The sequence below is a fragment of the Pygocentrus nattereri genome, chromosome 29 (genome assembly GCF_015220715.1).
Source record: "Pygocentrus nattereri isolate fPygNat1 chromosome 29, fPygNat1.pri, whole genome shotgun sequence".
NCBI lineage: Eukaryota > Metazoa > Chordata > Actinopteri > Characiformes > Serrasalmidae > Pygocentrus > Pygocentrus nattereri.
Genome location: NC_051239.1, coordinates 19,116,204 through 19,133,969, shown reverse-complemented (window position 1 = coordinate 19,133,969; position 17,766 = coordinate 19,116,204). Strand labels below are relative to the sequence as shown.

Sequence of the window (17,766 nt, the reverse complement as noted above, 5' to 3'; positions counted from 1 at the left end):
AATCTGGACCAGTGATCAGCGACCATTACATAAAAGTACACCTCAGATCATATCAGACTGTGGGGCAGTCGTGGGCTGGAAGTTAGAGAACTGGAAGGTTGCAGGTTTGATCCCCTTGGCTGACAGTCCATGACTGAAGTGCCCTTGAGCAAGGCACCTAACCCCCAACTGCTCCCCAGGCGCCATGGATAGGGGTGCCCACCGCTCCGGGCAAGCGTGTTCACTGCCCCCTAGTGTGTGTGCTCACTAGTGTGCATGCATGTGGGTGTTTCACTGCACGGATGGGTTAAATGCAGAGGTCTAATTCCACAGTGTGCAAACACAGAGACAAATAGTTGTAAATTCAATTCAATATTACATTTTCATAATGCGCCATATTAAGTTAACACATCCTCTACAGAGCACACTGTGGCATATTCTCTAAATTTTAACACACATAAAATAAAACATAGAATTTAAAATGTAACATTTTTTTCACAGCTGTGGATTAAAATTTAGAGACCTGTGTTTTCTGTAGTGGATGTGTACTTATTTTTAATACATTCTTTTAAAAAAAAAGGCCTTTTATATGATCGAGTACTTTTGTATACGACTATATACGTCAATGTCTTTAATTTATAAAATGTAGAAATCTAGATTACCTTTAGCTTATATGATTTTTATCCTCCTTCTCAGACGACACAAAAATCTACAGATTTGACCCACAAGGAGTAAAAGATTTCCTTTGGCTTTTTTAAAACCAGGCCAACGGGTTGATGCTCTGTTGGTACTGTCAAGCAGCAGGTGACATGCTGGCAGGCAAGATGCCCAACATAAGCAGCAGCTTTAAACAGTATAATATTCAAAGGCACAGCCTGTCAAAAAGAAAAATCTCTGGTTAAGATGTCTGTCTAGACTAGACTCAACCAAGCTGCACTGGAATCTTCAAAACTGCTGTAAACTAGCAAATCAGCAGGGTAAACAAGGAGATAAAAGTAATGATTTCACATGGTGTGCTCTAAAAAGAGAATAAATATTGTTGAAATATTACTCAATTGTACTTTATTTGATTTGACATTCAGTTGTTGACTACATACGATGTTGCTATAACTATTAGGCTACTTCAGTATACAGCATATGACACTGGCTCACGATGCAAGTTAGACATTACATGTTACAGACAATTTCCCTGAGGACATTTTCTCTAACTGGACCTTATTGAATTTTAATTAAAGACACTTGTCATAGATTCTCACAAATGTCATGCATTAACTAAAAACAGTGCTTTAATGGCAACTTTGCAGTCATTTTTCAAATGGACGCCTACCAAATTTCCTGTTGTGCTGCTGAACTTTTTAGCACTGACTAATTTAATGAAATTTTACTTAATAATTCAATTCTAAATAATATATTATTGTGTAACTAACATATTTTGGTAATAAACTATAATATCTCTATAATAAAATATCTATAATAAAAATGAGACTACAAACAATTGCATCCAAGAGCTCCTGCTGGTGTGGGTTCATGACTGTCCCTCTGCTTGAGAAGTGAGTAAGCTCCAACGCCACTTGCACCTGCTGTACATATTAAAAATATGAGTTGTATTCCACTTTTTTAATGCCAGTGCCTTGGGAAAACAGAACCTATTTCCAAATAAACTGAGATGAAACGCTAATTAAAACAGAAAGCAGTGACAAGCAAAATTCTGTTTGACCTGAATTGAAAATTGAAAATGGTACAAAAATACAATAATTTATATTTTACCTTATGAAATTCATTGTTTTTTTCTAAATACACACTAATTCCAAATTTGATGCCTCCGAAAAGATTTTAAAAATTCTGGGACGGCAGCATGTTTACAACTGTGTTACATTACCTTCCTCTTTAACAACACTTGATGTATGTTTGAGGACTGAAAACACAGACTAATAGAGTTTTGAGAGGGGGTCTATAAATCCACAGCTGTGCAACAGTACAAGGACCTTTGTTTTCATGTTTTGAGCTTAATAAGACACATATTTTCAATGGGAGACAGTGTTGGACGGCAGGCAGGCCAGTCTAGCACCCACACTCTTTGATTATACAGCCACACTGTTGTGAAACATGCAAAACATAGCTTGGTGTGGTGTTTTATTAAAATAAACATGGGTGCCACTGAAAAAGACGGTGTCTAGAAGGCAGCATATGCTTCAAATGTGTTCAGGGTTAACAGTGAGGGAGAAATTAAATGATGTGCAAGCTATCCACTAATGCTCCCATACCATGGCAGACCTTGGCTGTTAAACTGTACTCTCTTAACAATCAGGATGGTCCTTTTTTTGGACTAGAGAACATGACATCCATTATTTCCATAAATAATCTGAAAGGTTGACTCATCAAACCATAATACACATTTCCAGTGTACAGCAGTCCATTTCAAATGAATAGAAGCCCAAAGAAGTCAGCAGCATTTCTGTTGACTATGCTGGTAGAGTCTTAACTTGCATTTCGAATAAAGTGCCACCTCAATAGTAAGACGCACGTTGGCATGAACTGTTCCACTGTTTATCCCCAGTGGCCAGTAATGAGAAGATTGTGCTTCTTAGACTGAGAAGATTCTTTCCTACAGACACCAGGTATGTTCATGAACAACTGACTAAGAAACATTTAGCTGGACACAGCATTAAATCTGATTTGTATTTAAATGTGTGGTGTGTAAGAGTTAGTGGCATCTAGTGTTGACTGAAAACCCCTCCCTATCCAAGCACGTAGACGGACCAGTACCCGAAATCAGTGTTCCTCAACACTGGATCTGGAGGTCCAGTGTCCTGCCCTTTTTTGGAGTTTCCCTGCTCCCACCACACCTCATCCAAATAATCAGCCCATTGAGAAGCCCTTACTCAGTTGAAATGGGCGTACTGAAGCAAGGAAAGCACCAAAAGGTGCAGCGCAGTAGGCCTCCAGGACCAAGTACGACCCTCCCTTTGTCAAAATTTTGGTTCTTAAACTTCTCACAACCATTGATTCTTCTTCTTTCTGCATCTTTCAACTTGCTACAGCCCCACCAAATTCAAGCTGCTGCTTCAGCGTAAAAAAGTGAAAGGCACTCTTTAGGGCCCGAGTTTGGTCCGTCCATTCTAACCTACCGCAGAACCTCTGTTGCAAGAGAACCTGGTCCATATTTTGATATGAAGGGCTCATTCGAAGTTAATGTAAACCCAAAGATTCATAGTTGCAAGTGATTATACACCACACACTACACAAAACTGTGTACATACGGTACCTAGTTACTACCCACCCCTGCATAACCTGGAACTGCCTCACTACATTAACCACGGTGTAGTCAACCAGTGGTTTTAAATGGATAATGTGCTTTTTTACAAAACATAAATAAATTAAACGCAAGCAGGGGGGAATGGTGGCATTGCCCCCTCCTATCCTAAAGGAAAGCCTATGCAAAGCTTTCCTTATGCTTCCCCGCCGACTGGTTAAATTAACAGGGGCAGCGCTTCACAATAGACCACAGCCGTGTGTCGTCATTAGGCCGAGGTTAACGATGAGCGTTATTAGGTCAGGGAAGCTGCTGACAAGTGGGGTCCATGAAGTGGCCAGTTATGAGCTACACTGACAGGGGTTGCCGTCAAAACAAGGTGTGGGCAGCTTAATGAAGTATTCACACCTATGCACTCACTCTCACTCACTCTCTCTCACTCTCCTTCACCTAAATGCCACCGCTGAAGACAGAAAAGTAATGAAAAAACATTCCCTCACTCCTCCCAGAGTGTTTTCTCTCATTAATCATGAGCTTAATGCTCGTCGAGACAGACCGCGTTTATCCACCGAATAAACACGACGCTACGAGCCTGCGAGCAAACACAGCCCCCGACTCACCTCCAGCGGCGTCCAGGCCAGCACGCGTCGCTGCCCTCCCCAAAACACACACACACACACACACACACACATTTCTCCTCACTTCTCTCAGAGCTTCTGGACCTTCTGCCCTCGCGCGTGAGGTGACGAAGCCGTCAAAGCGCGGGAACCGCCAGCACCGGCTCGGCCTAGAGGAGACGGGTTCCCTTCATTCTCACAGCTACCGCAGAGTGAGACCGACAGAGGTAAAGAAATCAAACGCTAAGAGGATTTAGGGGGTAAAAATAAACGTCCTGCCGTCGAGGCCACGGCACGGGGCTATTTCTGGGCGCTCAATCCCCGTCAGAGCACGGAGGAGGGAGAGTGGGATACGGAGAGACGGCGTCGAGCAGCGGTGATAACGGCTGAAGCCAACACGTCTCACAGAAACCTACACGGGAATGCCCTGATACCCCAGACCGACTGTTTGACTGATAAACGTTTGGCCTAAAATCTATTATTAAAACTATTTTCACTGAGCAGGGGGTGTCCCAGGGGTCTCACTAGATGTTTATGACTAGGGGGGCTAAGCCAGAAAGAGTATCAAAAATATAGAGCCAATATGACTTTCACACGGCCAAGAAAGCTCTTAGTAAGACGGAAGGTCCTGTATGTATTATTACTACACAGATTCCAGATCAGTTCAGTCTCAGCTGGTCAGACTCAATCAGAGAGAGGGGGATTTTGCCTTACTCCGGTCATTAGGTCAATGATTAGGCTATGTTCAATTAAAAGTAATAAGGATATTACCTGAAAGCTTAAACATCTCTCCCTCTATTCCTTCTTGATCACCCTCTTCCATCAGATTTGCTCCTCCAGCTTCTGTCTCTTCCTCTCTTCTTGTGTTTAGTGATTTGTTGTTTTCATTAAACTCAGATTTACAAGAACGCAAGAAAAGGAGAGATCAAATTTTTTTGTTTTGTTTTTGTAAAAAACTTCTGACTGGCCTACAACGGAGCTGCCGCCTCTTAATATCCATCTACAGGTTAGGGTTTGACTGACATACAATCGCATTATGATCAACACTATATGCCCTTTTCACTGGCAACTTACTGTAAAAACAACATACGGCAAATACTGCTGACATCGTTTCCAATTAAGGAAGAGAAATATAAAAACATCCAACAGCGTTAGTCTTTTCTTTGCCTCAGGTAGGCAGGTTAGTTTACAAGCAACCGAGTAAACACCATAGTAACCATAATTTGCCACAAATTCACATTGTAGGCGGGTATCTTCACTCTGTAACCTCTCACTGTTTCACTTTGTAGAGATTCTATCTTCAGCTTCAGCATTCGCCAACTCATTGCTTTTCAGATTGCGTAAAAACCCGAGACCCTCCCCAAGGTCTGACATCATTGGCTTACAATTTACAAGGTCTGATATGACTGGCCGAGCCAAGGGTTCCACTTTTCACGTTGCGTTAGTTAATCTCTGGTAGCACAGCAGAGGGAGCTCTGCATTAGAGCAGCGCCTCCCCCAGGACGTGCCTTGCTATCATCATAACGCACATTTTACCAGAATCATACAACAACATAGTAATCAATCAATTACATATATACAGAAGACGTGTAGGTTTACAGGTCTTTTTGGATAGTAAATAAAATGGCTTTGTTTGCATTGCAGACAATGCCACCTGAAACCTTCTACCACCAGAGTCACCAAGCTCCTCTACAGTGCAACGTTTCATTAACGTTAACACATTAAAAACATTACTTTTTAAATTAACATTAAAAACCACTCTGAATAAATGTTCACAACTCTAGAATTTAATTCTGCACAATTTTTGAAAAAGCAACGGAAATCCCCTTTAAATGTAGAAGTGGTGCTGCCTGAGGCATCTTCAGTGCTATGTCCATACAGAGGTAGGGAAGGAGGGCTAAAACCATTCTCAAATAAAAGTATAGTTACTTTAATGAAATAATCACTCAAGTAGAAGTAAAAGTAAAATCCGAAACACTTGAGTAGGAGTAAAGAAAGAAAAGCACTGAGTCTGTCAGTTAAAGCATCTAAAATAAAGCTCGGAAAGTGAGAAGTGTGAGCAGCTGCAAAGCGATCCAGATGCTGTCACCAACAGACCAGACAGAAAATAAGGACAAAAAAAGAAAACAGGAACTAAAAGTAAATAGCTAAATTAGAACTGAAAGTAAATTGCAATGTATCGTCACCACTGAATTATTATGATTATTGTATTACTGAAAAAAAACGAAAAGCACACGTTTATAAAAATATTAGCTCATTAACTTACAAGACCTACATGTGACTATATGTGGACATGTGTGGTCATGTGGGGGGGGGGTTCATAAAGGGATTTATAATGCTACACAGGAATGAAGTTTTACATAGTATGCTCAGATGGGTGACAAATGAAAGTAGAGGCCTGGATAAATGAGTGGAGACACGCACATGGTTTTAGAAAGATGTGCAGCATGATGCAATTAAGCAATAAACACCCTATCATTCTCTGTGGCACGAAAAGAGAGAGAGAGAGGGAGAGAGGGAGAGAGAGAGAGAGAGAGGGAGAGAGAGAGAGAGAGAGAGAGAGAGAAGGAGAGAGAGAGAGAGAGAGAGAGGGAGAGAGAGAGAGGGAGAGAGAGAGAGAAGGAGAGAGAGAGAGAGAGAGAGAGAGAGAGAGGGAGAGAGAGAGAGAGAGAGAAGCAGAGAGAGAGAGAGAGAGAGAGAGAGAGAGAGAGAGAGAAGGAGAGAGAGAGGGAGAGAGAGAGAGAGAGAGAGAGAGAGAGAGACAGAGAGAGAGAGAGAGAGACAGAGAGAGAGAGAGAGAGAGACAGAGAGAGAGAGAGAGAGAGAGAGAGAGAGAGAGAGAGAGAGAGAGAGAGAGAGACAGAGAGAGAGAGAGAGAGAGAAGCTTTACTGCTCACAAGTTATTCGTTTTTCCACAATGCAGAGGGATCTTTTTGGTTGTTTGATGCTAGTTTTTGACCAAAAAATGGTACATGCAGAAATGTATGCTATCGCTTTATCATATAATCTGAACAGCAGTGTTCAGTAAATTCGCAGTCTGTCCAAGATTTATTTGAAGAATCTTATGCAGTGTGATATCAAATAAATATATAAGGCAACAGGTGTTCCAGATCATCCACAGTGCAGGTTAGAGGGAAGGGTCAATGCAAATAAATGCAAAGTTATTCTGACTGATTACCTTATTTTTTCATAAAATGCTTCTATTGTGATGGGAATGTTCTCGTCCAGAGTGACAATGCCCCCACCGACAAGGCACTAGGAGTCAGCGAATGGGTTAATGAATATGACAATGAGAATGTATGTAAGATGTATGAGTATGAAAATGATGTAAATCCATCTCAATCCAACTGAACATCTATGGGAAACTTTGAACTGAAGTGTTAGACAGCGCTCTCCACCACCATCATTAAAACATTATTGAGGGAGTATCTTTTGGAAGATTGATGTTCCACTTGGACTGAGATGCCTTGTTAGCTTTTCTTTTAATTTGACACCAGTCTGCATGTAGGTGTGGGTAAATTATCCTTAATGTGTTTTTAATGGAAGGTCAGGGCTCTGCCACCAGGGCACACAATCTAGAAAACGTAGATCTTTAGAAATTTCAAAATTGATGTGTTAAATGAGGAGCCCTTAAGAGCCCAAACTTACAACCACTGCATTATGCTACAGTTATGCTGTATGCTTTTTTTCATATCCATTAGTTTGTGCAGGTTTATTTAAGGCATATCACTCTTAACAATCACCTTCTCATAACTCACCTCTCTTAAGTGCAGGTTCTCCTTCTCTTTCTGCTCCAGAATGATCTCCAGGTGGCCCAGCTGTTCCTCAGCCTCACGTCTGACCCTCAGACCGTCTTCATCAGGCAGCCCAGACCTGGGGAGGCCCTTGTTCTGAAGCATCTCCAAGAGCTTTTTGATAGACTCGTCCCGTGCACTCAGTGTCTGTTTCTGGGTCTCGATGCGGAGCTCCATCTCCTCAAGGGTTTTCCTCAGAAGGAAGAGCTCCTTCGCTTGCCGCTCATGCTCACCCTGTAGATGATGGAAGTTGTCCTCAGTGAGCTCCAGGACAGGGAAGCAATCAGACGTGGAGTCAGATGGGCCTGTACGGTTCTCCTGCTGCAGGAGCTGATTCAAATCCCTCTGTGTACAGAGCTCCTCCTGTAAAGTCTGGATGGTCATCTGAAGGTGCTGAGAGAGGAAAGTAAAGAGATGGTAGAATACACATATAGAGCTGTATGCAAACCTTTGGACGACCTGGTCAAATGACCTGTTCTGTTGAATTTCTTAATGAAAATAAGTACACATCCTCTACAGAGAGCACACTTCTACATGTTGTTCCCTGTAGGGGATGCCCTTTTTTAGGAAATCAACAAAACATGAAATTTGACCAGGGGTGTTCAAACTTTTGCATACATGGATATATACATACATGTATTGTCACTGTAATTTCAAACCCTTGTAATTCCATTTGTTTACCTTTTTCACCAATATGAAAACTAGTTATATTAACATTCAGTGATTCAATGTAAGACATTTTTCACTTTCTTCTATAAAGTTTTCATTTCAGAGATACAAGGATTTGGTACGACACTGAAAATATCAAGATATATATATATATATATATATATATATATATATATATATATATATGTATACACACACACACACATATGTATGTGTACTAATTAGAAGATGAGCAGACAGATTTTGTTTAGTTTTATAACCTTACATGACAAGTAAATGCTACTTAGTATTAAAATTATTACTATTTACATTCACAAATATGAAAACATGGCACCAATACTAATTAGCAAATAAAGAGGACAAACATAGGAGACAAACCTGTGGTCTCTCAGAATCCGAAAACTGCAGTGCATTATGGTATGTTGCAAAAACAGGGAGAAAATGGGCAGAAACATGAAAGCATGAAATAAAAACATGAAATAAAGTAACAAAAGGCATGTAAGCTGTATGATTATGAAAATGTGCAGTCAAATTATATACACAATTTTCTCATAAGCACTTGTTTAATTAGTTACATAAACTCACATTTTTGCACAACTTTCATGTAAGAGCATTCAAAACCTTTCACGTTTTAAAAATGGATTCATCATGAATATCAACAAGGGTACCTCAATACTTCATATAAATCAGGCTGCTCACTTTAGGATAGCCATGAAAGACCAGTACGCATAAATACAGCGTTGACAAAAAAGTGATTGAAGCTAACCCTTATGAAATATGAAATACAGTGTGTGATACTGGTTATTTGTCCTGGAAGATGACTGCAGATTGAACTGAGGTAAAGAGAGATGTAACAACTTGTTTACTATTCTTAGAAAAAAAAAGCCTTAAAAGTTCCTGTAAGGTGATACAATAAGTTTAGGAAATTTCCGACCAAATTATTAATAGTTTTTTTTTCTGAAAATAGAAAATTTAGTGTTGGATTCTAAGCCTAAACATATAATAATAATAATAATCATAATAATAATAATAACAATAATAATAATAATAATACTAGAGATTTTCAATTGTGAATTGCTTCATGTCTGAAAACGAGCCCTAAGCTATGCAGAAAACTTTAGAACTAAAATCTACTATATTACTCCATAATATGGGAGGTTGGATTATTTTTTCTTGATATTGCAACATTTCTGTAATTCTGAACTATTGGAACATGACAAGTGCATGGTACTGTGAAATGAGTTGCTGAGGTCAAATAAGTACTTTGCTGGTAATGTGATTAAGACAAATATACTTACTGGACATACTCATATTCCTGACCAACACAGTCTGTACAAAATAGCTTATTTAAAGGAATATTGGAAAACATGGGGGGGGAAGAGGACACAAATTGAGACCATTCACTGATGTGCTGGTGCATTGCAGACCAGAAGCAGTGTTTAAGGATAGAAAACTAGTGCTAGGCATAGGGTTTCCAATAGGTGGCAGTAAAGTTTCGCTCAAAAAAGTGCTTATTGGATTGATGAATATTTTGAAAACCACATACTACCAAACACCAGCCCTCCTCCTGGAGCTCTACCTTCCTGGACGTTTCACTTTCAGGTTTCACATCTCCTTCAGCTAACCAGGGGGCATCTGCACGTGATAATTAGATGAGTCATGTGGGGTTTATTAGGGTAGAAGCTGAAGTCTGCAGGAAGGCAGTTCTCTCAGAAGCAGGGTTTGTGACGACTGCATTATACTATACATAGCCTATCAATGGTTGCACTACTAATGGTGGTGTGCTATTTAGTATGTACAGTGTACAGTACAGTGCTGGATCCAGTCTCTGATATGCGAACGTTGCTTGTCTGTATGTCAACTACATAAGTGTACTGCATTTTCCTCTAGAAGTTCCTCTAGAACTGTGGAAAATGCGTGAATGCTCATAAATTATATTTGCAGTCACAAATGAGTGTGTAATCCTTATTAGTCCCACAACAGAGAAATTTCACGTCCGCATTTAACCCGTCCATGAAGTGAGACACCACATACACACTAGGGGGCAGTGAGCACACTTGCCCGGAGTGATGGGCAGCCCTATCCCAGGGAGCAGTTGGGGGTTAGGTGTCTTGCTCAAGGACACCTCAGTCATGGACTGTCAGCACTGGGGATCAAACCAGCGACCTTCCAGTCACAGGGCCAGTGCCCTAACGTCCAGCCCACAACTGCCCCCTCACTGCCACCCCCAAATTGCGTGTATATGAAGTAGAATTTCTGAAATCACACTAAACACCCCCATACTGAAGAGCGAGGAATTGAAGCATAAGCTTGAGCATTGCAGTTTAAGGGGTAAGTTAGGTCTAGGCTGAGTGGTGTGGCAGATAGCTAACAGGCTAAAAGATTTGCCTTATATTAAAAAGGTCAGGCGTTATGCTCTGCAGAGGAAAAAAACATTTGAGTCTATTATCTTTGAAAGAGCTTTAAAATCAGCAAAAATCAGAGTCACTGAGGCAGTACACACCACTGGCTATATGCAAACTATACATGAACGTAACAGAACTTTTAAGTTAAGTTAGTTAGATATGGCTGTTATTATGAAACTTAAATTATTTGTAACCTTACATCAGAGACCTACTGTAATGTTAAGAATATAAACCCCGAGCACCATCATTCACAGTGCATTTGATTACTATTATGTGATGTACTCCAGAGATGGAACAGGAATATGGAATAGCCATCTGATTCACTTGCTATTACACCACTCTGCTTCAATTTCCTAACCCAGGCTACCCTACTAATATGACCATTAGCATTAATAACTTCACAGCCATGTCAAAATAGAGATTTTCCCTTTCCGCTCTGAGCTATAGCTGACGAATTTAAAGTAGTGAGGACAAAATGGACCATTTCAAATTGAGGATGCTGCTGATGATCTGCCATATGTTGAATATCAGCATAAAAAGTAAAAAAGTAATGTGGGATGAAATACAGAGGAAAGATTGCTGCTGTCTATATAAGGCCTGGTAAGCCTGGCTTAGTTGGTCACAAGTCTTTAAAACAGCAATAGAATAATATAGTGGCTCAAGTATCAAGACAATATTGTGAGTTACAATATGATCATAAGACCCCTAGTAATTCCTGCACCTAGTAACTAGCTGTCTACGACTGAGTAGCAGTAGGACAGCGGCTCTTCTTCACGGCAGCAGTCTGCTTTCAGTGGTGAAATTTTAGTCCACTTTGTCCTTTGTGATTGTTGCAGCCACAGGAAAACAAACAATATTGTTGACATCTGCAAAATGACTCTGCTTATACTATTGTTGTCCCTCACAGCAATATGGAGTCAGGCTTTCAATCAGGAATTCAATTAGGGACATTGACTATTCTTGGCCAGGTCAGTAACCAGTGCAGCAAAAATGCATCAGAAGAAATTGTCAGCACATAAACTTTATCCTGGTCTTCACCAACAGATCAGACTAACCCATTCTCTTTTCACTTTTCAGTTCCCTTTACGTATTTTGTAAGTAACAAACACCCAAATGTATGCTTTCATAAATTATGATATGGATATATACACTGCTCAAAAAAATAAAGGGAACACTTAAACAACACAATATAACTCCAAGTAAATCAAACTTCTGTGAAATCAAACTGTCCACTTAGGAAGCAACACTGGTTGACAATCAATTTCACAGCTGTTGTGCAAATGGAATAGAAAACAGGTGGAAATTATTGGCAATTAGAAAGACACACTCAATAAAGGAGTGGTTCTGCAGGTGGGACCACAGACCACTTCTCAGTACCTTTCTGCTTTCTGGCTGATGTTTTGGTCACTTTTGAATGTTGGTGGTGCTTTCACACTCGTGGTAGCATGAGACGGACTCTACAACCCACACAAGAGGCTCAGGTAGTGCGGCTCATCCAGGATGGCACGTCAATGCAAGCTGTGGCAAGAAGGTTTGCTGTGTCTGTCAGCGTAGTGTCCAGAGGCTGGAGGTGCTACCCGGAGACAGGCCAGTACACCAGGAGACGTGGAGGAGGCCGTAGGAGGGCAACAACCCAGCAGCAGGACTGCTACCTCCGCCTTTGTGTAAGGTGAAACAGGAGGAGCACTGCTAGAGCCCTGCAAAATGACCTCCAGCAGGCCACAAATGTGCATGTGTCTGCACAAACGGTTAGAAACCGACTCCATGAGGATGGTATGAGGACCCGACGTCCACAGATGGGGGTTGTGCTCACAGCCCAACACCGTGCAGGAGGCTTGGCATTTGCCAGAGAACACCAGGATTGGCAAATTCGCCACTGCCGCCCTGAGCTCTTCACAGATGAAAGCAGGTTCACACTGAGCACATGTGACAGACGTGACAGAGTCTGGAGATGCCGTGGAGAGCGATCTGCTGCCTGCAACATCCTTCAGCATGACCGGTTTGGCAGTGGGTCAGTAATGGTGTGGGGTGGCATTTCTTTGGAGGGCCGCACAGCCCTCCATGTGCTCACCAGAGGTAGCCTGACTGCCATTAGGTACCGAGATGAGATCCTCAGACCCCTTGTGAGACCATATGCTGGTGCGGTTGGCCCTGGGTTCCTCCTAATGCAGGACTATGTGGCTGGAGTGTGTCAGCAGTTCCTGCAAGATGAAGGCATTGAAGCTATGGACTGGCCCGCCCGTTCCCCAGACATGAATTCGATTGAGCACATCTGGGACATCATGTCTCGCTCCATCCACCAACACCACGTTGCACCACAGACTGTCCAGGAGTTGGTGGATGCTTTAGTCCAGGTCTGGGAGAAGATCCCTCAGGAGACCATCCGCCACCTCATCAGGAGCACGCCCAGGCGTTGTAGGGAGGTCATACAGGCACGTGGAGGCCACACACAATACTGAGCCTCATTTTGACTTGTTTTAAGGTCATTACATCAAAGTTGGATCAGCCTGTCGTGTGTTTTTCCACTTTAATTTTGTGTGTGACTCCAAATCCAGGCCTCAATTGGTTAATAAATTTGATTTCCATTGATGATTTTTGTGTGATTTTGTTGTCAGCACATTCAACTTTGTACAGAACAAAGTATTCAATGATAATATTTAATTCATTCAGATCTAAGATGTGTTATTTGAGTGTTCCCTTTATTTTTTTGAGCAGTGTATATATATATACACAACCTGAAGAAAATTAGTTTTTTTGGAGGAATTTGCCCTGGCGACCTGTCCAGGGTGTATCCTGCCTTGCGCCCGAAGAAGGCTGGGATAGGCTCCCCCCGCGACCCTGACGGAGAAGCGGCTTAGATAATGGATGGATGGATGGATGGAGGAATTTAAAAGTTATTTTCTTAATGCAGTTAAAATGCTTTGAATTGAAATAATTGCCCTTTTGGCCATCTGACTGTAAAATATCCAAAGGGAAGAGTAGTTACTGGAATATTGAGACATAACAAATAGCTGTCCAAGTACACCTCAAACCTGTTTAACTTCAACATGACACGATACTTTAGTTGACCTACATGTCAAACCATAGTGCATCATTAACTGAATAATTCACGCCCCCTAATAAACCCCCCCTCGCCCCGTTTAGAGCAGAAGAATCAGAGGCTGGAGGATGACAGCAACTAGGAACAAATAACACTGCTCTGGTAAACAAGCAGCCGAGTAATCTGGCTCATATGGTAACATGTCACAGAAGACATCTGTCACAGATAGCCATATGGTTATCTGGAATATTTTGGGCGTTTTTTTGGCAAAAGTGATTATAGTGCGTCACACTAGAATGTCAAAGAACACAATTCCTACTGCGATTAATGGTTGGGGGTGGCATTACAATATCCTGGCAGGAGCTGAGACTACAGTAAAAAGTAACACTGGCACAACGGTGTTATACAGACAGAGTGTATGTTGATTAAACACTGCAGCACACCACCCTCTTCTTCAGCTGCCTAAAACTACATATAAGTAGGTATTACTGGTGCAGCACAAAAAAGATGAGACTCCTCGTTAAAGACCTAAATCCACACGATGCATGATCTAAAGTCTACAAGTTAAGCTTGGTATCAACAGAACCTCACCTGTAGTTCCTTTTGTTCTTTAAATAAAACTCAGAGAAGTATCCCAAAGGACTCAGAGCTGTTGTAACTGACAAAGAAGCTTCCATCTAGTAAAAGCTGAGGGAATACTCTGTCTCAGTGACTGCTCTTCCATCTCTTCCTTCTGAACCCCACTGAAAATCCAACCAAATTTCCTAGTAGCTGATAAGGGACGCAGAAATGGCACGTCCTCATCACGTTTGTTAATGTTTGGGGTATTGTATAATCCTCTTTGGATGCAAAATCAATAACATGACTGGTGAATGGACTAGGCTTCTCTCAAGAACCCCCCCAATTTGTCATATTCCTATAATTGCTTGTCTTAAGCATTTGAATTTAGCACTAGGTTGAGCTAATATGGTCATAAATGTTCTGGCATAGCAATCACGGTCACATTGTACTGTTAGGATTACAAGCTACAGTCCCTAATATCAGATTTATTAAAATTGTTCTTCAAAAACAGAAGGGCTATTACTTCAGTGATTGATACAATGCAGGCTGTTCACTGGGGTGGCTGTGCAAAATTTTTTTTTCCATAATTCACTGCAAACTACTCATTTTTCTTATTACTTTCTGGCAAAAGTAATCTCACTTCTTATTACTTCTGCATTGAGTCTGCACCAACTTTAAAGTACAAGGGGAAATGCTGTAGGTATTACAGCACCTTATTTATTAAGAAATAGCTACTCACAGTGAACATCATTTAAAAGGCCTGTCACTATCCCTGCCTTTGAACAAGACAGACAATTATGTTTGATTGAAATTACAAACTGTTTGGAAACCTACAAGCTAGTCATTAGTAGTCCTGTAAATCAAAGTTTACAAACCTGTTCCTGAATGAAAATGGAGTCAGTTCAGTTTAGGTGAGGTGAGGCGCTCTCTTCTTCAGAATGGGAATCTTTATCCATCGGTTTTATATTAGCACGATAAGATGCTTTGAGTTTGTGGTGCACTGCTCACACTGACAAAGTCATGCAGTCAGCTGACGCAAGTCGCATATGCGCACGCGGTGACAGATGCAGATAATCTATGTAGAGGAAACGTATAGGTTACATGCTTTGCACGTAATTACTATAGCTTTGTTCATGACATTGGGTAAAGGAAGTAATGCAGTTCTTTTTAAATCAGTATCTTTGATATGAATGCAAGAAAAAAAAAATGTAACTGTAACACGTTACACTACTTCAATAAAGGGAAAGGTAGTCGCATTCCAGTTACATGCTACTTTGTAACATGTTACCCCAACATACTTACCATGTACTGACCTTATGCTTAAAATTTTAGCATTATGACTTAAATTTTACCCCATGTATTCTCAGCTGTTCACAAAAAGAGTTATAACCTTTTCTTGATAAATATTAATGCAGTCAGTACATTGAAAAAAAGGAAGGAGGCCATGTTATCCTCCTCACCTTCACATCATATTCAAGTTGCATTGGTATAAAAGCTATGCAAAAATAATTGTCCTTCTTATAAAACTTGACAAGAAGTGGTCATGAACAAAACAATTATTGGACACAGTTATTTTAAAGACTTTTACAGTCTCCTAGCCTTGCGAAAAAGGCATCAGGCTGAAAACACATTTCTCCCACACAGACACACGAGTGCATTCCTCTTAGACACATTAATTGTATCCTGCAATGCAAAGGCACTGCGAGAGAATTAAAGCCATTATTCAAGACTCATCTCTCTATTAGAAAAATGTAAAAGAAAAGGAGAGCTACAGAAATAATGAGGCTAAAGAGGAGGCGCTGCCTCGTTTGTCGAGTTTTGAAGCTGCTAATGAATTCAGTGGTGGAATATTGAATTTGAGCTTCTCCTCAAAGAGTCTGCGCGTGGGAGGACTGCTCAGCATAGTGTGCCAAAACACAGGCTTCACCACCACACAACCCACAGCCAGCCTGTGTGTGTGTAGACGGCAGAACTGAGCCTTTGATTCCCTCTCTGCTTTCTCACTCTTCTTTCCCTAATTTGTTCCATGCCCAATCAATAAACTCATGTATGAATTCGATAAAGATGATCACCTTGCTGCGTTTCTGTCACAGAGAGTCTGATTTTTTTAACTGCTTCACCCACTTCTAGCTTAGCTGCAGGCTTCTGTGCTATTAATAATGGGGCTATATTTTTTTTCAGCAAAATATGTCAGGCCTTGTACATTTGGATCTGCATTTTTCAAAGCAAGAAGGGCTGTCACTATCGATTATAAGAGTAATGGAGGAATCTAGTGATTTGACGTGATTTGCTCAGCCAAACATTAAAAGTGGGCTCAACTGAATAATAGTAAGCTATGCAGAGCCTTTCAAAGATTCCAGAACACTTGACCTAAAAAGATGAAAAAAACGAAGTCTTTAAAAATACTGCAAATTTAACTAAAACACTATGTGGCAAAAAAGCAAACACAGTCATATGCAAAACCTATGGATTTTCTAAGTGAAAATAAGTCAACACATCCTCTACAAGGAACCATTTGAAATGTTGCATTTTTCTGCCAATTTAAGCGCACGGTTTCTATTTATTTGCTAGTTTAACATATTAGATTTAAAAAAATGTGAAATATATAATATGGCAAAACTTTTGCACAGGCAACATTTTATGTTTTATTTTTCTAATATGTAAAATTCAGTAAATACACAGCAATTGTGAATTAAATTGTGCAGAAGTGTGTTCATTGTAGAGGGTGCGTTAACTTATTGTCACATAATTGTCACAACTTTTCCCTCCAATGTAATGTGCGTCCATCAGGTCCTGTTTCTTACTGCAAGTCCAGTATTACCATTTAAAATGCACAATATCAGGGTGCCTGCAGGTATCAGCAAATGCACCTAATTGCATTTTAAGTCATTTTAATATCATTTTGAGAATTGAGATTTAAATGATTTAACCCTTGTGTGGTGTCCAGGGTGTATCCTGCCTTCTGCCCAATGACTGCTGAGATAGGCACCAGCTTCCCCCCATGACCCAGAAGGATAATCGGCTTAGAAATGTGTGAGTGTATGTGTAGTTGATGTTTTTGTTACTCAGTGGATCCACCACATTGTCACATTGTTTTTTTTTTAACAATTTATGTAGAAATACCAGATGTTTAAAATATTACAAGTGGTCAGCGTAGGGTTCTCCTTTAGCAGCTGTAGCCAGTCAGCAGCCTGTCCATGTTGTCCACCCTCACACACACACACACACACACACACAAACAGCAGGCCATGTAAGAGAAGAATAGAGTGAAGGGTCGCAGCACCTCCACATTTTTATTCCCCGCAGGTTCACCCCAACAGCACTTGTGTAATATAAACGTGTAGGGAGTGTACAGTGTGAAGTCATTAAAAATGTGTTGTATGTGTAATTATAAACTGCATCATTTTTCTTTTGGTAATCACTGAAAATGTGTCCCACAGACCTGAAC

General features: G+C 40.8%; 1 protein-coding gene across 6 annotated transcripts in view; it reads right to left on the bottom strand.

The window, feature by feature from the left end:
- The window catches only part of LOC108443672 (ERC protein 2), a 308,529-nt gene that overhangs the window by 279,509 nt on the left and 11,254 nt on the right, over positions 1-17,766 (bottom strand). For 5 of the 6 annotated variants that reach the window (XR_005129963.1, XR_005129967.1, XR_005129964.1 and 2 more), the window contains 2 exons: positions 8,691-8,714; positions 7,608-8,036 (listed from right to left, as the gene is read on the bottom strand). Coding sequence is in view for 1 of the 6 variants with exons in the window: in XM_037536284.1 (XP_037392181.1) it covers positions 7,608-8,036; positions 8,691-8,714 (453 nt within the window). In the remaining 5 variants the exon portion in view is untranslated. The remainder of the gene's footprint in view (positions 1-7,607; positions 8,037-8,690; positions 8,715-17,766) is intronic. The other variant, XR_005129966.1, reaches the window with a different exon arrangement.